The following is a 27148-nucleotide window of genomic DNA, read 5'->3' as shown; positions in this document are numbered from 1 at the left end:
AGTCTCTTTGCCAGGGAAACTCCAAATAAGGGCACAAAGAGCTGGACGTGACTGATAACAATGTTCCAATTTTTGTAGAGCTTTTTAGTAGAACTTTAATAACATCAGCAAATTCGGAAATTTCCACACAGACAGAAAAGAGGACTTTCTTTGGTGTGAAACTTATTTTTAAAATATTAAAATATTTATTTCATTTAACATCAGAGCCCCAATACTGCCCTGCTTGTGCGGCCCTTTCTGAACTTGTGTGTGTGTGCTCTATTCTGGGTATGTTTAAAATGTTTCAACTGAACAGTTCTCCTCTTCTTCCTCCTCCTCTTCTTCCTTTTTCCTCCACTTCTCCTGTTCCTTTTCCTCCTGTTTTCTTTCTCCTCCCTTTCCTCCTTCTCTTCCTCCTTCCCCACCTTCTCCTCCTTTTTCTTTTTTTGACTCACATAGATGGGGTGCTTTGACATTTACACAGCATTTCTCTGACAATAACTCTATGAAGTACTGTACCTAAAGCAATTTGCACCTGTGCTGTTAAGACAAGTTTCACTCACTCATTCATTCTTTCAATAAACAGCCATTTTACAGTGTATACTACGTGCAGAATGGAGAGGCAGCATCGTGTAGCAAATAGCCAGCCAGCTTTGGAATCATAAAGGCAGGTTCAAATACTCCTTTGGTTTATATCGTCAGTGTGGTTTTGGGTCGTCTCACGTCACTTAAACTCCCAGTACCTCAGCCAACTCTCTAGATTAAGTCATCGAAGAGTTGCTCATCTTTTTCTCCAGTTTCTCACTCATTTATCTAGATGAATTCTGGATAAATTGCATTTCTAGAACTACTTTGCTGCCAGTTTCCTACCCCAAGGAAACTGCAGTCTTAAACAAGAAGAGAATATTAAAAACCCTGTTAGTTTTCAAAGGACATAGAAAGATAATTTGAACTTGCTCCTCGTTCTCCGGGGGTTGACAATCTATCAGCCTCTCTGTTATTCTGATGTGTAGCTTTCTGGTTCTATGTGTTGGCCGTAGTAAGCTTGTGTTCCTCTCTTGGATTATCAAGGTTACGGTTGATGTCTTAATGAGATCTAAACGGCCGTATTAGGAAAATGAGCAGGGGATCGAGAGTGAGTATTTATCCCTTTGGAGTGGGGTCCCATTTGCCTGACTTCAAGGCCCTGTGGATCCCAGCCGAGCAGTTTATCTAGTTGTGGAATAGTCCAAACAGTGACGGTGTAAACCAGATAACTCATTTACCGAGCGTGATCTTCCTTGCGGCAATTAATGTTAGCTTTATTGTTGATAACGGCTACTGGGGAGATAAAAGCTGGCCGATGATGAAAGCTAAGAGTTGGAGTTTTTGAAATTATGAGTATATTTGTGATGCATCTGTAGGTCCAAATTAGCACTGGGGGAAAATGATTTATATGATGTGCTTTAAAAAATAGAACTGAAATGCAGTCCCAAAGAAATCCATTTTTGAGAGGATAATAAAAGTTTTTCATGACATCTAATATAAATGCCAAAAACTGGACATATTTTACCGAGTTCATTTCATTCACGTCTCACTGATTATCCAGGGGGACACTCGGTGGATAGTTTTACTTCCTTCTTTTCCACAGGAATATCCCTAACCAGGGATGCTCGGCTATCTGTTCAATGGTGGGGAAGTGAGCCTGGGTTCTAGAAGCTCGACAGTTTTCACTTCCCACACAATTGGAAAGGCCCCGAGGAGAGGTCCTGCAGCAGATGCCATGTGCTTTGTCCCAGAACCTGCTTAGAGAGACTTGAAGGGCCACGTCTGTGAGACGGCTGCAAGTGATGAATCTTTAGCTGCAGTGACTCCACTGGACCACCTCCTAAATTCTGGAGGGATTAGAATTTATTTGGGGATGGAGTTCCTCCAAAGATGAAAGCAGATCCTAAAAGTTTGCTTAAGCAGACAGCTGCTACCGGGGAATTCTCCAGCCCTGAGCTTCTTAATCATGTCTGTCAGGACCCTCTGCAGTCTGTGGGTTCCTTCTCACAATCATGTTTTTAGAAGAGAAAATCCATAGGATGGCAACGGATGCCAATTGTATTGAGACATAATCATCCCATTATTTTTGTGATATGTTAATATCACAAATTGATTATGAGCAATATCATCATAATATTTTTAATGATATATTAAATACAAGCCAGTACAACCAAGCCATTCACTAGATGTCTATTATGCTCTTGCTTAGTGCCAGACACCGTGCTGGGCAGTTGGGGCTACAAAGAAAGTGAAAGATAATCCCTAAATAAAGGCAAGTTGAAGGTCCAGTTTCCTACTTCTCTCAGTAGGAAGGCCATTGCTTTACCTCGAATAAGAATATCAAGCAATAGGATAGTCTTTGAGCAGGCAACGTGCAGGTGATGATGAGCGTCCAATTGATGTTCCACTGCGATATGAAATGAAAATACTGGGGATTTCTGTAGCTGCCACAGTCACACCTCCCGCTAAGGCTGTTGTGGTTTGTCACCTACATTCACAGTGGAAGAAAACTGGATTTCACCGGGAGGCTAGTGAAAATAAAGATGCAATTTCCCTTTCTGTTACAAGTCGGCGAGCCTCCGAATCCATCCAAGGGTGGCTGGACTCCAAGCTAAGGACCTCTGTCCTGGCCCCTGTCATGGAGTGTATTTATTTCAGTTCGCAATGGATAGATTTTTTAGCAAAATAATTAGTAGTAGCTCAGGGATTCATCCCAATAATAATAATAATTATGGGAAAGGTTTAAACACTTATTAATTGCCTATCATGTACCAGGTGCTTTATAAATATTATCCCATTTATTTCTCCCAACAGCCCTGTGAGGTAAGTACACTTATTCTTCTCATTTTAACAGAGGCAGATGGAGAATACGAGACTTATTTAAAGTAACCCAGCCAATGTCTGAAGCAGTATTTGAATTCCGGTCCTCTTGCCTCCAGGGCTGAGCTCCCCAGGCCACCTGGCTGCCCCAATATTAAAGAAGAACAGTGTTTAAAAACAGCATAGTCCGATACAGCGGGGTCCAACTCCAGCAGAACTGGGTCCCTGGGGCTGCAGATGATAGAAAAATACACAAATGAACATTCTCTTGATTGTTTTGTATTTTCATTTTGTTGAATATTTTCCAGTGATGTGCTCCCCACTCCTCCTCTTGGGACAATTCCCAGCGTAATCTGAGGGGTGGTAGGGACCCCATGCTTCCTGCACCATTCTGTGCTACCTGAGACAGCTCAGGCAGTCCAGCCCCCTCCCTATGCCCAGTGTCCTGGGTCATCCCTAGGTGTCCCACCTTGTAAACACTCAACCTCCTCCAGTGGGACGTCCTAGGCAGTGACTGGCACCGTTATAGGCTTGGGAGTGCCTCTGACCACAGGTGGTGAATCACCTGTCTCCACCACCTGTCAGCAGGGAAAGCAGCTTTCTCCTGAGATTATATTGGGCCCAGCCTGTTTCTGTATGTCTGGGTTCACGTGACCTACCTGCCTTCTACTCCGATGCTGTGACCGAGTACAGAGCCACAGGTGAGGCTGGTTGCCTTGACAGCAACAGCCTTGGTCAAGGCGAGCTGAACCAGGAGGGAGAGCAGGCCCCCACCCATCTGAATGTGAAACCCAAACCTGCTGCGCTTTGGACTTGGTTACTAAATAATAATAATTAGTAACGATTATCTAGTGTTTTGAGTTACCTAAACTGAGATTGAGAGAAGTTAGAAATTAGGTTGAGAAGAAGACTTATGCTAGAAGCAGGTATAGAGTTAGTAGTATTAGTAGAACTAGTAATACTAGTAGTAGTACTAGAAGAATCTACTAGTAGTAGTACTAGTAGAATATACTAGTAGTAGTACTAGTAGTACTAATAGAATATACTACTAGTAGAATGTAGTAATGGAGCTAGTATAATGTTAATGATGGCTCAATTTACAAAGAGCTTACTCTGTGTCCGATACTTTGCTAGACACTTCCCACTTTTATCTCATTTGATTCTTATAACAACCCTAGGAGACAGGTATTATTATTATCCCAATTTTACAGTTGAAGAAACTGAGTCAAGCTAAGTGCCTTACCCAGGGGTCATAAAACTGGTAAGTGTCTGAGGCAGGATTTAAATTGTGCTCTCCCTGGCTCCATGGCCAGAGCTTTATCCACTGACACCACTTAGCTGCCAAAGCATCGTGCCCCTAAATCAGTGGGCTGCGAAGAAAGGCAAAAAATGCTCCGATCTCTGCCTTCAAGGAGCTCCGGTTGTAATGGAAAGACCAAAAGCCAAACAGTGGATGTGCCAGAGACATAGTTGTAGATGGAAGGTCGTTTCAGAAGGAAGGCACTCACCAAGCAGGAAGAATGTTGGTTTGGAAGAGAGGAGTTCAGATTCTGCTGTTGGTTCTCACTGTGAAACTTTGGGCAGATGCTTAAGTTTTGTTACTTCATCAAAAAATGGGGGTCTTAATTTTGCTTAGAATATTTATATTGTGGGGCAGCTAGGTGGTGCAATGAATAGAGCACTGGCCCTAAAGTCAGGAGGACCTGAGTTCAAATATGACCTTAGACACTTAACACTTCCTAGCTGTGTGTCCCTGGGCAAGCCATTTAATCCCACTTGCCTCAGAAAAAAATATTTATATTGCAAAGTCATTGTAGGGACAAATAATATAGGGTGCACTTTGTCAAACTCAAATTTAGGTGATGGGTAGAGTAATTCAGGTCTGTAGTTTCAGTGGAGTAAGGAGCTCCCTGTGTGAAAACTTACTCCATTTGGTGATTCTCTGTAACTAAGCGTCAGAGAGTTGCCAGGGCACTGAGAAGGTTATGAGATCATAGATTTTAAGAACTTTATAAGTCATTAAATCCTTCCATAATATTTTATAGGAGGGGAAACTGAGTACTCAAGACATGAGGTGGTTTGGCCAGGAGTGTCCACGTCTGAGTGGATGAGTCAGGATTTAAACCCAGAACCTGTACCTCCAAACCTGGCTTGCTTTATCCTGCCTCTCTAGTGCCTTGCACATAACTGAGCTAATGTGTGTCATTGGCCATTCGGGCTCCTGTGGAGATGGTCAGACACCCGAGATCAGGACCCAGTCAGTCTTACTGTCTCCCCATACCTGCCATAGCCCAGAAGTTCACCTCATAAAAAATAATCACATCTCCTGAAGTGGGAGGAAATCGAGCATTTCTAGTCAATACCTAATAAGGGAGGTCTCCAACTCGAGACTTGCTGGTGTCCACTCTGTCATCTCTGCTGTGCTTCCTCCCTCATTAACTTTATAGGGCCATGTATAGGCAAGCAAATTCTAGTGTTTCTAATGCAAGTATATTTAACATCACATCTATCATATGATAGTCTCTTAGTAAGGAAGAGGGGATCCTGGGAAAAAGGTGTTTCTTCAAATGTGTCTAATTTAGCAGCACTGGACAACCTTCTCCACGGGTGTGGAGGACAGCAAGATGCTTGAGCCTTTGCTTTCTGGACAGCAGAAGAGGGACCATGTCTTGCTGGTGGACAGATGAAGTCCTTCCAGGATGTGTTAAATCCTAGCCGGGAGCCAGGGAACGCTGCTCTAGATAGATGGGGAAACCCCTGTAGGATCCTCCGTGGAATGTGCTGACAGGTTAATCTGCAGATTGGGATCTTTAACAATCTCTATCGTGCCGCAGAATACCGTTCTTTGCATCTAGACTCATTTGGCCATGGGTTTTCTGGTTGGAGGGACTTTTTGAGCATCCCATGAACATTTACTTGTGATCTGAACAGCAACTGAATAGGAGGTGCTGGAGGGAAGACTGAGTCTACATAAAACAGAAACATTTTGAGACAGCGAGACCAGCTCTGACAGCTTCTTTAGAGCAGCTTCTCTGTGTCAGTGGCTCATGCCCTTCCTTCCCAACCCTTCCTTTTACCTTCTACAAAACCCAATTTTAATTCCATTTGTGACGGAGGACAGAACAGCCAGCTGCTCATGCTTGAACGAACACAGGCACATAGAGTTTTAGCAGCAAACTGGCAATGACTACGGATCGCACACAGAACACTGGACTGAGAATTGGAAGCCCTACAGCCGAGACCTACTTCCCTGATTTACCAGACTATACAGCTGGGAACTGTTTCTTAATTTCTCAAAACCTCAGTTTTCTCATCTGTGAAAGAGGAATAATAACCTACCTCATAAAGTTTTTGTGCAAAAGCCCTTTATACATCATATGTTTCATAAACAGGTTTTATTATTGTTGATAACAGAGAAAAGGACTATAATAGCAATGATGACGCATGGAACAGAAAACCTGTGACTGGTAAGATAACATCTTCCCCCAACATAGATCTCACGCAGGCAAGATCTCCTTAGCTCCCTGAAACTCAAAGCTGTTGTGACTTTTCCATATAGCCGAGCTAGCAGGTATCATTCAGAATTTGAACTCAGGTCTTCCTGATTCCGACCAAGCCTAGTTTTGTATACCATACTGCTTAGAATATCTAATTGTGTCTCATTAACCCATCTGTACAATAGGCGGGTTATAATACAGCATATCCCCTAAATCTTTGGTCTTAATATCACTTAGGAGCTTTTAGATAGTTTACTGTAAAAGCTATGAAAGTGTTAACAGTTTCCCGACTGCACTAAGACTTTGGGGACATCCCATGATTGTGAACTGTCTCATAAGGTTGAAGGAGGGTAATTATGGGGTCATAGGAGATTGAGAGCGGGAGAAGCCATCTAGTCCAACCTTTTCACGTTAAAGATGGGAAACTGATGTCCGGAAAGGTTAACTTGCCCCTTGTCCCACAGGTTGGCAAATGGCTGAACTACATTTCCAACTCCCGTATTCTGATTCCAGATTGGACATTTTATTCACTAGATGGATGATGTATTTGGAAAACAGGATTGTGTAAAAAAAATCCATTTTCTTTCCCAAAATTCTTCACTTCTGTAGTAATTGAGAAGCTGGACAGTAGGAATAGAAGCAGCCCTCAGGACTCAGGAGAACTGTGGTTGAAATTCCTGCCCTGACTCTTACTGAGACTCAATGACCATATCAGTCTTTCCAATTTGTTTTCCCATCTGTAAAATGGGATTGATCACCCTTTGCACCATTTCCAGGGTTGCTGTGAGGAAAATTCTTTGTAAAGCTTATGGTGCTCTAGAAGTGTGAATTCTTCTCCATAGGAGTTCTCATCCTTACTCTGTCCTCTCTAGGGCTTTTGGGGTCACCCGAGCAGCTGACCAAAGAGCTCCAAAGAAGTGAATGGCTGACCTGATACTTAACTCTGTAGAGTCCAGGTTGGATGTTCCACGGTTAGGTTTGAGGGATTTTCCAAAGCTGTTATTTAAGTTCAGCATTAAGGGCTGGGTTTCTCAGAGTTGCTAAGCTCCATCTCTGGCGATTCTGCTTCCCTTTACATCCTGTTGTTGGCATGAAAGGAATTATGTACTATGACAGGAAGGGAAATGTGACATTTAAACTTAAAGGAAGTTTCCTGGTGTTTCAGACAAAGGGATATCTCTCCTTTGATTGCCATACCCCCGGTTTCTCACTCGTTATTTTTATTAGGTTTTGAAATGTACATGATCGCTTGCCGAAACTTAATGCCAAAAAATGGATTTAACCATAGTCTGTCATTTTTAAAACACCTTTCTGTGGAGCAAAACTCTGCCAACCCATAATTGGAGACCTGGAGAGTTTGGGTTTTTTTTTCACAACATAACTTTCTTCCCACGTGGTCTTTGTTGGTCTACCAACTGGTTTGAGGAAATCACTTTCCCTCCCTGGGTCTCATTCTTCAGGTAAAAAATGAGTGGGTAGCTACCAGATGAACACTCAGGGCCTTGCCAGCTCTGAGGATCTCAGAGCTCTCTGACGGTTCTTGACTTGGTCTCTTCTGGCTGCTCCTGGCATTGGGGGACGGTCTGCAGTTGGGTGCCCCAGCAATCAGTCTGTCTAGGACGGACCCTTTCCAAGAAATGTCCGAGCTTCATCTTCCCAGAGAGTGCTGCTGAAGAATTCCTCTAAAACTTCCCTTGTTCTTCACTTCACTTTTCTATTGAGAACATTCGCTTTTCATACAAACATGATTTTTTTGTGTTCTTGTACTTAATGCAAAGGCCCTTAATTTTGTGTGTCTGGGTACCACCTTCCCCACTGTAGATCACACGTTTTCTCTCTGCTTTTGCAGAGTTACTATGGCCAAAATTCTTTGGACAGCCTGGTAATGAAATTCCCTATAATTAGCTATGTAGTTGATTATAATTTTATTAATTAAAATATAACGTAGAATTATATATCATACAAATATATTATTAATAATATAATATATTTTATTATAATATATAACATCTATTATTATATGCAATATATCATTGTATAATATATTATTAAAATTTATATCCAAATAATAATCAATGGATATATATTATAATAATGATTATTATGAATTAATATATAAAATATAAATAAAATTATAATAATTGGTCCTCAGTCAACCAATACTCCAGTCAATTAACAAGTATTTATTAAATACCTACTCTATGTGAGCAAATTATATATTGTTAAGCAAGATTTTTGTGGCTTCTTCCATCTTTATTTTTTTTTTAGTGGGAAAGGAAATGGGATGTGCTTGGGTGATGAGGATACCTGAGCATCTGGCCCTTGCATTCAACAAAGGTGGGAGTGGGGAGCAGAATACTACAATACATACACAAAACCTTTTCAGATTTTAAGGCTCTGTCAGAACCTGGGTTCCTTCAAGAATTCACAAGCTCTTCCGCATGATGATGAGAGACATTAATAGAACTTAGATGACTTAATTTATTAACATTAAAATAATTCACATTTCTAAGTTCCCAAAGTTACACAGGTAGGATTTGAATTTGTCTCCTACTCTAATAATAAATTCTAATAGAAAGAATCTCATGTTCTTTTTCTTAAGCCATGCTGCTTCTATTCCCCAAGGCAAATGAACCTCAGAGATAGCCTTGTATCGACCGTGATGTTTACCTAGTGCCCCGGCCGGGCAATGGCTGCTCTTTTAATAAGAGGAGAAAGTACGAAATATTGTTCCTTGCCATTCCCCCATCCCCAGCGGTTTCTGCAGAAAGGCATTTTTGTTAGCCTCTCCCTTGGCGTCACAGTAGGCTTCCAGCTGCCCTAAATGACAGAACAGTTTGATCCGAGTTTCTCAGTTCCTCATAAATCATGATCAATCAATCAGCAAGTATTTATTAAAAGCCTCCACTGCGCCCAGCCTTGTAAATAAGGGATGCTCCAGCCTTTATTCTTACCTGACAGGACAGCAGCAGGCATCTAAACATAGCCTCGGCAATTTAACTGCCTCAGTCCCCTCCTTCAGGCTTCATTGCTTCTCCGGACAGTTTGGTGACTTTGGCTCAAGAATGAATAAACTCTAAGGGACGATGGTTCTGATTTTGTTGCCTCCTTTATTTAAAAAATCATAATAAATACTGAAGGAAGCAGAGGTAATAGAACAGATCTATAAATTGCACATAATGTATATGGGTGTGTATGAGTGTGTGTATATATATATACATATATATGTATATACATAATATATATATATCATATTTATATACATATATGTATATATATTAGATTTATATAATTTTTCCTTCCTGAAATCCCAGTGGTCCTTTTAGAACATGTAAGTTAGCATTTTGAACACTTTTCCTGTGCTATTTACCTGATGGGGTTTTTCTCCCGAGGACAAAAACAGGACCATTTTGTCTGCAAAAAGGCAACGCCAAAGACTCCGAATCCAGGACATTTGAAGGCAGGATTCCAACCTCATTACTGCCAGGATAAATTTCTTCAAGGTGGAAGTGTCCTCTTAGAGTTTAAATCCAGCTCTCAATTGTTTCTTCTGCCCCTTTGTTTTTCCAGCAAAGCAATTACTTTTTTTTATTTCAGAAAAAGAAGCTTGTGCTAATGTACAAAACTCCCCTTTTTTCCCTTTCATTTATTTGAAATTGAACTTAACAAAGTCAATTCCAAGCAAGTGCTCTCTCTGAGTAATGCTTTTTGTCCATAAAAACAGCATTGACTCAGGACGTTCAGGAAGTGCTGATGTGCTCCCTGGCTTTGTATGAGAGGCCGTAATGACAAAGTATTCATGTCAAAGTGTATAATGAAACTATAAATTGTTTTCATGAATGCTCGGAATTTGGTCTTTTACAGGGCAAATCCAAAAGGTATTTAGTGCCACATTTCATCTACGTGAATAACATCCAACTCTGCAATCTATTCAATAAACTGAAAGGATGAGCTGGGCTCCCCCTTCCAGGTGCCCAGGGTGATAACTGCCAGGTGAAGTGGGGGAGGAGAGGGCCTGGGACGGGTCGGGGAGAGATCTGGGCAGGAAAGGGGATGGGGCATCGAAGCCTCTGGCCAGCTTCGAGAAATGAGACATCCACTCAAGGGTACGGGAGTATTGGTGGGGAATTGGGAGGATAGTTGAAAGAACTGATTTATGAAAATGAAATTATATGTGTTATGGGTGTGTGCGTACATGAATTATGGAAGAAGTGGCACATGTTGTTGCTGGCTGGTTAAAAGCAGAGGAGAAAAGCGATGTCTCTAGAATACTGTGCTCTTCTCCTTGGCCTAATTGAAAGTGCTTCTCGGGGGAGTATGCTGTGAGGCAGCTGGTTTAGTAACTTAATAGTGAGATTTGGTTGTGTTTTGGTTGGTTTTTTGGGCAGAGTTAAATGACTGGCTCATAGTGTGCCATGCTATATCTGGTTTAGTATCTTACCATCTTGGTCAAGTATTTATTTAATATCCTGGTCAAGTATTTGATACTAAAAAGTGATTTTTTTTTTTGTTTCATTTTGATTTGTTTTTTTGTCAGTCAGGGTTAAATGGCCCATAGTATGCTGCGATATATCTGATTTAGTATTTTAATAGTGAGGTTTTGTTTTGTTTTTTGGCAATCAGGGTTAAATGACTAACTGGCCCATAGTATGCTATGCTGTATCTGGTTTAGTATCTTAATAGTGAAATTTTGTTGTGTTTTGGTTTGGGTTTTTTTTGGCAATCTAGGCTTAAATGACTGGCCTATAGTATGCTATGGTATATCTGCGTTAGTATTTTATTATTTTGGTCAAGTATTTATTTGATACTAAATAATGATGTTTTGTTTTGTTTTTTGGGCAATCAGGGTTAAATGACTGGCCCATATTACACATGGTATATCTGGCTTAGTATCTTAATAGTGAGTTTTGGTTTTCTGGCCGTCAGGGTTAAATGACTGGCCCAGAGTCATGCAGCTAGTAAGTATCTGAGGCCCTATTTGAATTCAGGTTTTCCTGATTCCAGGACTGGTGCCGACTCCACTGATTCCCTTAGCAGTCCCACGAGCGCAGTAGTCCAAAAGCGATTATTATGGAGATAAAGTGGCATTGGAGTTTAATTTAAAAGAGCTGGGTCCAGGTTCCACTTTAGCCATTTACTACCTGAGTAAGCCATTAAATCGGACGCCTCAGTTGCTTCTCTAAAATGGGAGTCATATTTTCCATTCACTGGGATCTGATGACAGTCAAATGAGGTGATGCAATAACAGGAAGACCCCCCAGATCTGCAGTTAGAATATCTAGGTATGAAGACTAGATGGATTCTGTTATTTACTACCTTTCCTCTATTGTTTTCTATTGATCCTGTATAGAGCCTGCTTTGTGTTTATTTGTTTGCTTGTTGTCTCCCCTGCCATTAGATTAAAAGATGGTCTCTCCCCTCTTTTAATTCCCCCAGTAATTAGCACAGTGCCTGGCGTACAGTGGATACTTAAGTGTTAAGGCAGGTAGGTGGGGAAGAGGCCACAGCTCCAGGCCTGGAGTCAGGAAAACTTGAGTTCACATGTAGACTCAGACATTTACTAGCTATGTGGCTCTGGAGAAGTAACTTAACTTTGACTCAGTTTCCTCATCTGTAAAATGAGCCGGAGAAAGGACATGGCTAATCCCTCCAGTATCTTTGCTAAGGAAATCTCAAAATAGGGTTACGAGGAGTCTGATACATTGAAATAGCAGAACAAAAGCAAAAATATTCATTGAATTGTTTGTCATTAGGCAAGTAACATATCAATTTGAGTTTCCCTATTCATTGAAGGACTTGGACTGTAAAATCTTTAAAGATCTCTGCCACCCCTGTGGCCTCATGTCAAATTGCAATGAAAAAGTTAAAACCTAAATAAATCTTCTTCTTCATTTGTAATCTCATTCGGTTTTGTTCCTGGTTGTCGTTCTCCAACAGGACTTAGCCCACAGTAACACTTAACAGTAAGAGCTTTTCCCATCCATTCCATTTCTTTACTCATTAGTTGTATGATCCTGATCAAGTCACTTAAACTTTTTCACCCTCAGCTTTCTCATCTGTAAAATGGGAACCGTGAGAATTCACTCCAAAATGAGAGTGAATAATTGTAAATAAAATATTTGTATTATATTTGTAATAATATTTGTAATGCCCTAAACACAATGCCTTATACTCGTAATTATTATACAAACTATTATTATTATTATTATTATTATTATTATTATTATTATTATTATTATTATTATTATTATTATGGTTAAGTACTTCTGGCACAGAAACTTTAAGCTTATCCACTTTCTGATCTAGCCCAACTGGGCCCTTGTTGGAAAGCTTGGTGAGCCTCTGCTCCTCAAGGCGTCAGAGTTAGTGTAGACCCTCATTCAGTTTTAGCCCACTGTAGCTCAACTCCAGAGCTCCGGTGATCCATAGCCTCCCCTTGGCTGGTAGCAGGGAGTGTACCATCCCACCCAGGGTAGTTAACTGAGGAGGAAGAGATTCATCGCCAGATTGGCGACGTGGTGATAAATCTTTTGGTCGCAGTAAGTCACAGAGATCATGGATGAAGCGGTGGAGAAGTGTGTGAGCAGAGAGAGGTCACTTGGATGAAATTACAGACTCTTGGACTGTTTAAAAAGAGAGCTCCAGATGTGAAAGGGACCTCAGACGTGCTGTAGCCCACCATAGTCAGGATAGGAGCCTCCTCTACAACATCCCAGCCCCAGGGATCATCCAGTTCCATTTAGAGACCCCCAGTTAAGGAGAATCTTTGTTGTTTGGCCAGGAAACGGTACAATAGTACCACCACCTCCCCAGTTTTGGGAAACATGAGTCTATCAAAACATCCTATAACTGAATTTTCTTTTTTGGCTGCCAAAATGTAGAGCTGGAACCATCAGTTTTTGCACCTTGGGTGAGCAGCATGGAAATTGTGCTTTCAGATCAGTTAGAGAGAGGACAAGGTTCAGGAGGGACCCTACAGTAGAGCCATGGCTAGAAGGTCCTAGTAGAGGTAGTTCTGGGCTGAGGAGGAGCTTCCTTTGAAGTGTGGTCCCCAGGGAATAAGTAATACTTGTTCTTATTGCTAACTAGGTGCTAAGAAACTAGGTGTTTCTAACTTGTCTCTAAACTTCTAAAGAACTAAAAGTGTGATTAGGGCCTTGTAAATGTTTTCCTCTCTGGCCCCTCCCCAGATACACCACCTTAGTTTTGCTTTTGCTACAGTGCAGAAAGGTTCTTGCTAAAGATTTCTGATGAATCACCTGCTTTGTTTGCTTTTACAGTACCTGGTGTGTAAAAGGAAACTAGAAAGTAAAAAGGAGGCTCTTCTGATCCTTTCCAAGGAGTTGGACACGTGTCAGCAGGAGAGAGACCAGTACAAACTCATGGCCAATCAACTTCGGGAGCGGCACCAGTCCCTAAAAAAGAAATACCGAGAGCTGATTGTACGTAGTTACTTTGCCCATTGCCTGGTCCCTTGGGCGAGCGACCCTGGCTGGGGAGGGAAGGGGTCCCGGGACTTTGGGACAGGGAGCTTGCCAGAGGAGCCTTTGTGTTTGCCATTTGCTTTTTCTTTAACATGTTGCTAACGTGTCAATAGGAATCTCCCAGATGTGCTGCAGAGGGAGGCAGCTTGTTGGGCAAGGCTTTTTCTGCTTGGCATCTGGCCTTCAGCCCCTTTTAAGGGTGGAGGCCAGGTCGGGGGCCCAGCCTCCAGTGAGATGAAAGGAGCCCTTTCTTGGGAACCAATAAATTGGATGGCACTGACTTCTCCATCCGCCTCAGTTCTTAAAACAAACAAAATAAAACAGCCTCCCTCCCCTTCTGATCTGTGGTGAGCTTCTTTGATTTTGTTCATTTAAAATCAGGGCTTAACCTGCCGGGGACAGCTTGTTGCAGTTAGGAGCACATCTGGGATGAGCAGCGCTAGATTCAAATTCCATCTCTGCTCCTGATTATCTGAACAGCGCTCCCATTACTATTTTCTCATTACCTCCCGGGACCCCAGTCACCTCATCTGCAGCATGAGGAGGAGGTTTTTGAAATCATTTTAAGTTCTAAATTCATATGACCCTGTGAATGGAACTATTGGTTCAGTTCAGTGTATATTTTGACTCTCTTATTTAGTTCTTAGTCCTTAGTTTTTGAAGCTCTCTAGTTTTGTTCCAATTGGAACCGGTTCCCTGGAGTTCTGGGGATTTTAAAAGCACCTTCATTTCAATTCCCATAGTTCACTTGGGGGAAATATTTTCAGTTGGGTTGGGTTTGAAGTTCAGGCTTTATTCTGGTCTTTTGTTCTCATCGTGGCTGACATATGTCATTTTTAAAATGCATTTATTTTATTTTTTTCTTAGGTGGTTTATTTTTTATTTACCTTGTTTTTCTCCCCCCCTGAAGTGGTTTTATTTATTTTTTAAAATAATTTTTCTTACGTGACTTTATTTTTTCATTTTTTATTTAAATTGTTTCCCCTTAGGTGGTTTCTTTCTTTTCTTAGGTGATTTTTAAAAAATTTTTCTTACATGATTTTAATTTTAATTTTTTTATTTAAATTGTTTTTCTCTTTGGTGGCTTTATTTATTTGTTTGTTTAATTTCCTTTAGGTAGTTTTTTTTTTTTTTTTTAACTTAGCTCGTTTATTTTTTTTATTTTTTATTTACATTGTTTTTTCCCCTAGGTGGTTTTTTAAATATAATTTTCTTAAATGGCTTTTTTATTTTTTTATTTAAATTGTTTTCCCCTTCGGTGGTTTTATTTATTTTATTTCTTTTTTTCCTTAGATGATTTTATTTTTTAAAATTTTCTTAGGTGGTTTTAATTTTTTATTTTTTTACTTAAATCATTTTTCCCTTAGGTAGTTTTATTTATTTTATTTAATTATTTCCTTAGATGGTTTTATTTTCTTATATTTTATTTAAAATTTTGTTCCTTAAGGTGTTTTATTAATTAAAATTTTTTCTTAGTTTTTAAGACATTTCAAAAAGTGAAATGTATTTTGTTTCTTTTGTAGGATGGAGACCCATCAATTCCACCAGAAAGGAGGAAACAGGTAGGATTTCTTTCTGTTTCTTTGGCTAGTCTCATCAGTTCCAAAGAACACTAATTCTTTTTTTAAATTAAGTTTTATTGCTGTCTTTTGTTTTTATATTGGTCATTTACAGATATATCACTCTTTTCTACCTTCCTCTCAACTCCTTCAAAAGTTGAATCTTCCCTGGTAGCAAAGAAAATAGTCAAGCCCTAACAATCAATAAATACAGTGATGAAATCTGACAGTATTTCAGTGACCTCCTGCCTATGAAGATGTTTAACTGGTGTTGGGGGGACCAGGGCTTTTCTCGAGGATGCTGAATTTAGAAGGATGTCCTGTAGTGTAGAAACTGCAGACTTTAGTATAGAACTAGTTAGCAGGGATAATTTACTAGGCAAAACCAGAAGCTTGTGGGTATTTGGCTGAGCTGAAATCTCTTAGGCTGGCCCCTCCAGCAGACTTCACACTTGGGTGCCAGGATTGCTATCCACTCTCCAGTGGTCCTGATCTGTATCTTGCCACTGTTCTCACATGGCTCTGGAGGAGAAAGGAAGGCTGGTGACTTTGCCCTCCCTCCCTCACTCAAAGAGAGCTCATTTGCTTGTCATGGTATCACCCCCCTGATGTCATGGTCCTCCCAGCTGAGGATGTGCTTCAAGTCTCCAGAGCCACGTTTGGTTTCTGAGGTCTACTGAAGGTGCAGAAATTATGCCTCTGAAACTCTGATCTGATCTCCAGGACTAACGTTGGTTGATATTATTTTTCTTTGAATAAAACACCAAGTCTTAAGACTGGGAAGTTTTGTTTATTCTTTTCTGTAGAGGGGAAGTTAATTTTCATTTTGCCAAAGCTTTAGTGGGGAATAGAATAAGGCGGGGGAGGCTGTCAGGTAAGGGAGGGTTGGGATGGAAAGTCTTTAAGCTGTTGCCATTGGAGTCCCAGTACAGGTGTGCATGTAGGGTCACAGTTGAGGAGATGCTGAAGATGGCTGTAAGTATTGCTGTTACCTCTGCCTCAGTTTCTCTCTGTGAAGGGAATGATAACAAACTTTCTACAAGTGATCCTAATAGCTATCTTGTAGATCTGTCTGGGTGAGGCTTTCAAGGCTACTAGTAAAAACACAATGTGCAGTTTAGAAACCACTCCTTTAGAGTCACTTTTGTGCCTCTGCTCACAAACAGACTCAGGTTTATAAAAGATCTCGGCCTGGGGGGGACTTTAAAAATGATCTAATTCGGGTTTCTCATATACAGATGAGGAAACAGGCCCCAAGAAGTTAAACGGCCACAGGCAGAAGGGGTACAGTCAGAATTCTGGTCAGTTCCCCTTCCTACAAATTCAGCCATCTTCGCTTCATTCAAGCTGGTTGCAGAACAATGTCATGTTTCCAGTGGCTTGCTTCTGGGAACCGTTTTAAACTGCTTCTTTGAGTAGACTTAAATGGGTGTGGATTTTCACTTTCTCATTTGCTTCTGTTGCGTTGAATCATGCTGCATTTTTAGTCCAGTATTCCAGTTGAGAGAGGAAAATTCTGGATGGGATGGGATGGGATGGGATGGGATGGGATAAGGGCTGGATCAGGATGTTGCCAAATAAAGGGCTTTTTCTGGTGTTTTTCAAAGCTTTGGTGACTAGTTTGTCATGATCTAATTCTAAAATTGTTTCCATCTAGCCTAGAATTGTAAAACTGTCTGTGTATACATTAATTAGGGCAGAGTAGGTAGAATGCTGAGTCCGAAGTCAAGAAGATTCATCTTCATGAATTCAATCTGACCTCAGGGACTTATTAACTCTATGATCCTGGGCAAGTCCCTCTACCCTGAGTTGCCCCAGTTTCCTCATCTGTAAAATGAACTGGAGAAGAAAATGGCAAACCATTCCACTGTCTTTGCCAGGAAAACCCCAGATAAGGTCCCAAAGACATGACTGAAAAACTCCCCAACAAAAGAATATTAATGAATCTTTTGTTAATTGCTGTCATCACTTTGTTCAAAATAAAAGATGTGATCTGATGTCTGGAAGCCTACAGTCTTAGGTAGAATAGGCACCTTAGACTGGATAGCCAAGTAATAAAGTATTGTTATTCCCCTGACCTGAAGATCGAGCCCCTGGCCCCCTCTCCTGTATCTTGTGTCCCCTGCCCCCCTCCTAAAGCAGTTTCCTTTTATGATTATTTTATGTCATTCATAATTTGGTCCAGGGTGCAAGAGGATTTGCCATGGCATTAGCTAGAAGTTCCCTGCAAAATTATCTGGGTGGATGGGAATGAATTGTTTAACATTCGAATCCTTAATCTGGAATTGCTCGGGTTGTTTTCTGTGACTTTCAGTAGTAGTCTTTGCTCTGATTTAGTATATTTACAGTTCGTTAGTATTCATGAAGCAGTTTTACAGTTTTTGGCGGGTTTGCATTCCATGACTTTATAATAAAAAATTTGCATGAACCGGAGAGAATCTGGTGAGTTTCACTTAGATTTTCCCGATGCGTCTTTATGGCCCCAGAAGCATGGAGTAGCTGGATGAGATGCTGCCGGGATGGCTGGGAAGTTGGCGTTTGATTCCCTTCCTTGTAACGTTTGGTGGCGGCGGTCACTAACTGACCCTGGTGCTCCACAAACAGTTATCCAGTGCATGGGCTGGACTAAACATGGTCTCTGGAAGGCTTCTGCTTGACAAGTAGTTGGAAAAATGACCATAGTCTCTGGGGAAGAGGAGCATAAGAGAGAGAAGCTCCATTCTGTCTCCCTTTTAGAAGGTTGGGTGATGTTCCTTTTTGTTGTTATACTAAAGCTCTTTTTACCTGAGCTACTATCCTATATGAAATAATCTGGGGAAAGCTACTGATACTGAACTAAATTTCTAGTTGCTGCTCTAATGAAACTCTTCATTTTGCCTGAAATGGACACTTTTATTTATTAATTTATGTTTTAAGTGGGAGGTACAGCAGGGAACTGGAGGTGAAAAGGAAGAGACAAAATTATTCACTAAACTTTTTCATCAAGCAGACCAAGGTGGAAGGATGCCCCCTGACCTCAAGTCTTATGGAGTGTATTACTTATTTATCCCAAAGACAAAACACCAAGTGGAGTATTTATCCCTCCAGCTGCAGAACATATAAGCACACATTGTACACATGGAAGGCATGAGAGTAGGAGCTCAGTGAGGCAACTTGAGACACTCACCTGCATGGTTAATAATTGTATATATGTAGAATTCCAAGATGGCAGGACTGGGAAAGGGCAAGATGCCAGATGGAACGTCCCATTGACATCTTGTCTGCAAAGGAGCCTCCTCTCTGTTTCTGAATAAGGGATAAATGCAATCCTGTGTGGTCCTTCCTGGCTCCTGTAGATTATTTCAATCCAGTTTCATATTACAGAAGACAGTCATAAAATTTTCCCCTTACACCTGAGCTTTATAATTCTAAAAGAGCCTCCATCTATCTGATTTCACAGGAATATGAAAAGAACCTTGACAAGAAGTCAGAGAAAGGATTGCTATCATGCACGTTTTACAGATTCTGTTACTCAGGCCCAGAGAAATTAAGGGACTTACTTAGTATCCAGATCTCCCAATTCCTAGTTTGCTATAGTATATTGCATTGCATGTAATTCAATTCCACTCTATAGGCATTTATTAAATGCCTACTGTGTGCTAGGCACTGATCTAGGAACTGGAAATATAAAGACAAAGAAGAAAATATCTCCTGGGGAAGTTTGTGTTGTACCGGGAGAAAATAACATGTATACAGATGAATAATGCACATCTGTACATGTTGCATACACATTCTAATTCAAAGAGTCAAATGCTCGTGTGTTTTTTCCCTATCAGAAGGTCTGAGAACACCCCAAAGTTTTTTTCTCTTTGTAGTTCCAGTATAAGTGTTGTCTAGGTTTGGGGCGGGTGGGATAAGTTAAAATGCTTTTAAAAGGCTCGATTTTTGATGGTTAATCATTCATTATGGGACCTGTGAAGAAATTAGGACAACAGTAATTTTCCTAATAGCTTCTCAACGGATATTGACACAAAAATTTCCCCTTGATACATCCTCCGGATGGAACTGTTTGCAGAGATTAGATATGGAGCTCTTTTGTACGTGCATTGAAATGCCACCAGATGATCTCAAAAAGACCTTTAGAAGGAACAAAGTTATTCTTCTAAAGAAGCAGTTTCCCTCAGTGAGACAAAAGGATATTTAAATTATCTTCTTTTAATGCTCTCGTGAGATCAGAATGAGGCCCTTTAGCATGAAGAAGCCATATAATCCCGATCTTTCCAACGGTCCATTTTGAGATTGTAGCAGCCAAGCCATGGGAAAGTATTCTTTTTAGTTTCTTAGCTGAGATGCTGTTCTAGTCAGGCCCAGGATTTCAGGGAACAGACAGAACACTTTTCTCTGACTTGATGTAACTGTAAGGATTATCAATGCGATGCAAACCAATTTGACATGTGGCAAGTGCAAGGTAGAGCCAGCTAATCCGCTGGTACTCTTCTAGTTTCAGGAGAAAATAGAGAAGGACCTTGGCACATTGATGGGATTGTTTGTGGCAAAGGGATGGGAAGACATGGCTGAGAGTCAATAGATGAGCTTTCCTCGATGTCAAAGGAAATCTCCACATTAATGATATCCGACATCAGTTGGAGTGCTCATTCATACACAAAGAATACGGGACAGGTGCTCCGTCTTATTCCTGGGGGTCCTTACTTTGACCTAGTTTGAGGAAGTTCAATATAAGCATCTGACCCTCTTTGGTTAATAGACTAGTTCTGGATGGTCCATATGAGTTATATAGTTTTATACCAAACCGAGACAACCAGGGAGCTGGAGCTTCCTGCTAATGAATGGCAATTTCCAAGTCTCACTAAGTGCCAAGTAATTCTCAATGTACCAATTATGAGGAGCTTTGATAAAACTAAACCCGAAGATTGCTGGAATTCCTATGGAGTCAAGTACTGATCTCAGAGACATTCGTCACTCACTCTAGCTGATTCAGAGGATCTTCCCTCCTCTTCTAGATGAAAGGACCTGGTCCGACCAGCTACTTCAAATATAGCATCACTCATTTATCAAGTGTCACATGTGTGCAATATACTGAGTCAGGTTAGGACTAGGGAAGATAAAAGTTTAGATAAAACATGGTCATATATTCTATTATGAGGATAAGGCACTTACTCTACTAGTAATTATACAGACTGTATAAAAAGTGCACTCAAGAGTTCTGGGACAAATTACTATTCAAGATTGGAGGAGGAAATTCATTACCGCTGGAGCAATCAAAGAAGAATTTCTGGAGGATGTAATACGAGTTGGGCTTCAAAGGAAGATAGGTCAATAAGTCATTAAAATGTATCTACATCTTGGTCCAGTGATAATTAACCTATTATGTTAATACTCTAAGGAGGAAAAGAAAAAGAAAAAGGAAAAAAAAAAGGAGTAGGTCTTCTAAGTACAAAAATATTCATAGCAGTTCTCTGTGGTGGCAAAGAACTGGAAACTAAGAAACTAAGGAGAAGTGCCCATCGGTTCGGGAATAGCTGAACAAATTCTGGTATATGAATGCAATAAAACACTGTTGTACTGAAAAAAAATTGGTTTCAGTGAATCCTGGAGAGATTTGTATGAATTGATGCAGAGAAAAGTGAGAAGAACCAGGAGAAAAATTTATATAATAATGACCGTATTATTTGTACAACAACAGCTTTGAATGACTTAAGAACTATGATCAACACATTGACCAACAATGTTTTGGAGGACCAGTGATGGCAATGGACTGCAGATGCAGAATGAATTGTATCTAGTTTTTGGACAAGATCAATGCTAGACTTTATTTTACTTGATTGTCCCTCATGGTCATACTGATTTTCTTACTGTTATTTGTTCTGTGGTTGGGAGTAGAGTAGAAAGAAGAGAAAATGTTTTTACTAATGGAAAAAAATAAAATTTGATTTAAAAATAAAGGGTGATTTGGCAAATGTCAGTGTTGTAAAATTACCCATGCATATATTTGGCAAATAAAAACTATTAAAATAAAAAAATAAAAATAAACGACAAAAAAAGGTGAATGGAGAGGTGAGATAATTTAGGTTCAAGGCAAATAGGCATAAAATGAGACATTTTACTGTCAACTAACACAAGATTTACTTAATCTAGCAGAGAAAAGAGATTTAGAACAAGAAAAGGATACTCAGCCAGGATATATAGTATTGACTCATATGGGTGCAGTCCTCCTGGTTATGCTGCCCGTGATGGTCAGCTGGCCAGAAGACCAAGGGAAGAACCAGATGGCACTTTGTGCTCTGGAATTTGTGTGTGTGTGTGTGTGTGTGTGTGTGTGTGTGTGTGTGTGTGTGTGTGTGTGTGTGTGTGCACCTAGGACAACAGGAAACTCTGTTAGCCATCTAGGCCTTTGGGTCCTGAGTCAATTTTAAGTCTCAAATCCTTTTAAATACCTTTTAAGGAAAAACTAGCTTGGCTTGGGAAGGTCAGGACCTTAAGATTTGCTTCTCTCACAGTAGGCACTTCACAGGCAAAGACAGGAAGGGAGGGCATTCTAAGCAACAGCAATGACCTAGAAAAAAGGGATCAGAAATGTAGGGCATGTTTCCAATTCCATGATAGTCCAGTTCTTACATTTAAACTTAAAAGACCTCCTGGTCTGGATAGCCTGTGTTCCATGGCCTGCTGTTCTAGGTTCCCCGGCTGGTGTCCTCATGGTCTAGATCGCTTTTCCACGCCTTAGTGATCCAGATCGTATGTTTCTCCAGTCGGTGTTGTAGATTACCCTTTGGCCACGTCTTTGTGTTCTAGATTGCCTCTTTTCTATATCTTGGTATTCTAGATGGCCTCCCTCCCTCCTTCCTTCTTTCCCTCCCTCTAGTTATAAAATTCAAAAGCTGCTCACAAATAATGTCCTTGCACTACCGCAGCCTTAAAAAGTGGGTTTTCCAGATATTCTTTTCCCCATTTGCAGGTGAGGATGCTGAGTGTCCCAGAAAAAGAAAACAATCATTGTATGAATTATAGAAATAACGCATCACAATTACTTAGTTGGTAAATGTCAGAGACAGGATTTAGAACTAAACTTTGCTGACTCTAAATCCTTTATTCTATCCGTCACACCACAATGATATCAAGTACTTAGGTAGTCCGCCCCACAGGGAAGTTGTAGACAGATGAAGTGACTGGCTAACTGTCACACCAGCTGTGTCAGAGTCAAGATCTGAACTCAAGTCTTTGGGCTCCAGATCCACATTTCTCCGCACCCCAATTTATCTTTCCTCCTTACAGTAACAAAAGTCACTATGACACACATCAGTGCCACCTGTGCGAAAGAGGCTCTTCAATGAGCATCTCCTTAAGTCACTCTTTAAACAAAGCAAACACCCCATCCATTGGCTTGCAGACCTGCATCTGTGTGCATGCTAGGGCAAGCTTCTGGAGCTCATGTAACAATAAACAAATAAGCATCAGTGTAAAGATGAAGAAATGAGCCCGTCCCCGGGAGCAGAGGTCAGCTCGTAGTAGCTCCTGTGAATGGGGCCTTTGCTAAGCAAAGCAAGTTTTTCTATATTACTATTAGCACAGGCACTGCCACTTCCATACAAAAAAGCAGTGGAGGAGAAATTGCAATTAAATTTGCTATCAATCACAACTCTCCATCAAGTGTACTTGATATTTCACAAACATCCCCTCCCTCCACCCCATTCTAGCTTAATCTAGCTCTTTTCTTGATGGAAGGTGTGGGTTTAAAGAGCTCAGAACAACATTTTTTTTTAATAAACATGCAGTTCAGCTCCATTTTCCACCTTGGGTTCTTATAATTGTTCCTGGGCTTCCTACCTTGGTTATCTCTTCTTCAGGAGTGATCTAACTCAGTTGAGAATTTGTCCTCTGAGTCCTGCCCTGATTTACCTGCTCTCAAAAGAAGGGGTTGGTTACATGGATGCTATTGTAGACTTGACTTTTTTTTTTTCAGCTATGAGAAGCAGGTTCATTTTTTCCCATGGCTAGATTTCTGAAATAATGTAAAAAGTAATAAGGCATAAAGATTCTGGAAGGCTTGAGGGATTGTTCCTGAAATGCTGAGCCTTCCACCTCCTGGTCCTTGGTTTGAATTCTGCTCAGGTTAATGGAGACTGAAAATCATTATCACCTGACAGTTGTTTAATGACTGAAATGAGAACAGTTAGTCCTATAAGCTAGGTCTGAGCTGCCTGCATGAATTTCACTAAACTATCGTGAGATTTCTTTTTATCATTCTTACTTTCAGAGCAGAGCAGGCTTTTGGGGAGCACAGAGGAGAAATAGAATAGATTGTTATTTTAATTTATTGTGCATGGCACCTAGCTGCAAAGATCTGTTGTTTATACCTGCTGAAGCAGTTCTAGTGCAGCCAGCCCTTTCTAAATGTCAGCAGCCCAGGACAAAACTCTGATTACCTTCCCCTAGTTCTGCTTCTTTTCATCCATCCATGTCCCTTCTCACCAATTTCCCTTCCCTCACTCTCATGTAAACATATACACAACACATTGTCATTCTTTATGTCAGAGAAATGTTATTTTGTAGTGATTTTTTTTTCTAACTTGAACATTTTTTGGGGGGGGAGCTGGTTCTCATGATAGATAGATGTCCAGAAACTTATTTATAACTGAATTTGATATTGATATCTGGATAACTTAAAGCAGCAGCACAGAATGATAGTTGTTATGATTATTTTACTCCAGTATAGTGTTTAGCAAGTGGTCAGGGAGCAATTTTTATTTGTTGGAGGGTTCAGTTGATTGTTGTTGTAGTTTTGGGAGTCCCTCTCATGAAATCAGTTTCACAGAGTCTGTAACTGGATATTAGGAAACAGAAATCTGGGACCTAGAGCCACGGAATTTGGAGAGGTGTTAATGTACAGGTAGGAGGACACCTGCCACCCACTATGACTGACACTCATTAGCCTTCTTGTTGACAGCTTCTGGAGTGATCTGAACTGCTCTTTCTGCCCTTCACAACCACTGCCAGTCCTGGGTGGGAGAAAATTCCCATGTGTGAAAAAGTTTCCACTCTGTGGACTGGTTTGGGGGAGGGAGCTCTTGTAATTCCAGCAAAGTGACAAAGAATGACGGGTTTCTGATGAGTCCCCTCCTTGTGGGGGAGATCAGAATAATAGATGATATTTATCTAGTATTTTAAGTTTTTATAAAATCTCTCTCTATAATATAGATTTTAGGATTTTTACAGCTATATTTATATATTATACCAATATTTTTATGGATAATTATGTAAATTTTAACAGTTATGTATGTGTATAAAATGTCTCTCTATATAATATAGATTTTAAGACTTTTACAGATTATATTTATCTATTACACCAATTTTAAGATGTTTATGGATTTTTTTATACATTTTTATATACATTTTGTTATGTATGTGTATTATAGAGATTTTAAGATTTTTTTACAGATATACTATATAGATCTTAAGATTTTTATAAATATATAGATATTTTGATAGATTTATAAACAGATTTTAAGATTTCTACATATATATGTAATTATATAGATTTAAAATTTTTTTTTGCTAAGGCAGTTGGGGTTAAGTGACTTGCCCAGGGTCACACAGCTAGGAAGTGTTAAGTATCTGAAGTGAGATTTGAACTGACTTCAGGGTAGATTTTAAGATTTTTTACAGATATAGATCATATAGATTTTAAGATTTTTATACATAGATAATGTATATCATATAAATACAATATATATATATATTTTAAGATTTATAATGAAAATAGGTTTTTAGATATATTGATTTAAAGATTTTTACAGATAGGTGTATATAAACATTATACAGATTTTAAGATTTTTACAGATATACATTATATCAATTTTAAGATGTTACAGATATAATACAGATTTTTAGATATATTGTACAGATTTATGATTTTTACAGATATATGCAAATATATGGTTTCTGAGGTTTTTACAGATATATGTATATATTACATGGATTTTAAGATTCAGCTATATATGCATATATTATACAGATTTTAAGTCTTATCTATGTGTATATGATATAAATTTAAAGATTTGTGCATATATATTATAGATTTTAAGATTTTTACATATATAACACAGATTTTTAGATATACAGATTGAAATTTTTGCAGATGAATGTATGTATTATATAGATTTTAAAATTCAGATATCTATGCATATCATTTCTAGATTTTTAAGATTTATATATATTATATAGATATTAAGAGTTTTTATAGATATCTATGCATATGGTATATAGATTCTAAGATTTTTACAGCTCAGTGTATGTATATATGTATATATATATATATATGTATGTATATGTATATACATGTTTATAAATCTCATTTGAGCTTCATCAGCAACCCTAGGAAGCAAGGACTACAAAATTATTTTGCTCATTTTATTGATAAGGAAACTGAGTTTAAGAGAGGCCCTGTGATTTATCAGAACCTGTTTTTCTGGCCACAGTTCCAGGCCTTTTTCTGTTACCCTAAGTTCCTCCCTCCCCCACAGGCTATGTTTCCTCTTGGCACAGCCATAAGCCTGAAAGCAAGAAGACCTGAGTTCAGACCCAACCTCAGACAATAGCCATGTGACCCTGGGCCAATTTAACTCTGTTTGACTCGGTTTCCTTATGTATAAACTGCAGATAATACTAACCTGCCAGGGTTTTGGGGAGGACCAAATGAAATAATGGTTACAAAGCACTTCATACATAGTAAGTAGCATATAAATATTAAGTATTTTTATTTTTTATTCCTTTTCCTATCCCCTGTGTAACTCTACTTATAAAAGAAAAAAAGAGTTTGTGAGAGTTTCTTTTTCTCTTTTTGTCTGTCAATATTCCACTACTGTTGGGGCTAAAATGTCAAATTTTCATGTCGACCCTGGATCTGAATATTTTAAATAGGTTTTTAACCCCCCCCCCTTTTCTTGATATGATGTTTGTGCTCCCCGCTCCCCCAGAGACGGGGAGGAATTAATCTCCTGATTTCGTCTCCTTTCCCCATGAAATCCTTCCCAGCGGTAGCCGGGCTGCCCCTCCGTTGCTGACATTTCTCTTAGAGAACGCTGCTATTTTGGACTGATGGTCACAGAGACCTTCTCAATAACACGGAGACAAAGTGCTCTGCTTAGCTGATAAATTATAAGCAGGCACTGCGTGTGAGCGTGATAGATTATTATGGTGGATGCATGTGAGTCATGGTTGTTATTTTTGGTCAAAAGAATTGTGTGAACTTTTCTCCTCTATTTTGAGCACTTTGAAATGTGCTCCTTTTCCCCCCCTGAGGTGTATGTCAAGGAATTAAGCACCACATCAGAATACTTATTTTCCACTTTCCAGTTGTTGCTTTGGAGTCAAGGTGGTGGAAGGAGTGGAAGGAAAGGACTTGACTTTGACAAACAACTAACCTTGTGGGTCGTTAGTCCGGAAGGGTCATCGTCTCATTTTATGGGGAGAAAGTCTGAGGCCTTTCAGGAGCAGACTGAGAATTTCCACCCAGAATTCCCAGCTCCCAAAACTTGTTCTTTCCATCCCCTGCTTCTTGTGGCTAGAAAACCACCAATTCATCTGCAAAAGTTCTCTCTCCACCCCACGGCCTCCATGGGGCTCTCACCCGTGAGCTTCCCCAACTTTTGCCGGGTGATGAGAGCTGACCATTGTTCTTGCCATCTTGGTGGGCTTTGTTTCAGGGGATGCCTTTCCAGCAAGCACCCAGAGCAGAGCAGAGGCAGCAATGACATCGCGAGAGTTCTGCCCCGCTGCCAGCTTG

General features: G+C 39.9%; 1 protein-coding gene across 6 annotated transcripts in view; it reads left to right on the top strand.

Moving 5' to 3' along the window:
* Nucleotides 1-27148, top strand: part of CCDC149 (coiled-coil domain containing 149) — a 171471-nt gene that overhangs the window by 73094 nt on the left and 71229 nt on the right. For 5 of the 6 annotated variants that reach the window (XM_074275257.1, XM_074275256.1, XM_074275254.1 and 2 more), the window contains exons 2-3: nt 13604-13765; nt 15331-15369. In XM_074275257.1, coding sequence (XP_074131358.1) covers nt 13604-13765; nt 15331-15369 — 201 coding nt within the window. Of the gene's footprint in view, nt 1-10169; nt 10317-13603; nt 13766-15330; nt 15370-27148 lie in introns of those variants that run through there. The other variant, XM_074275260.1, reaches the window with a different exon arrangement.

Source organism: Sminthopsis crassicaudata, chromosome 6 (genome assembly GCF_048593235.1).
Source record: "Sminthopsis crassicaudata isolate SCR6 chromosome 6, ASM4859323v1, whole genome shotgun sequence".
In the NCBI taxonomy this organism is placed as follows: domain Eukaryota; kingdom Metazoa; phylum Chordata; class Mammalia; order Dasyuromorphia; family Dasyuridae; genus Sminthopsis; species Sminthopsis crassicaudata.
This window is presented reverse-complemented; position numbering and strand designations above follow the sequence as displayed.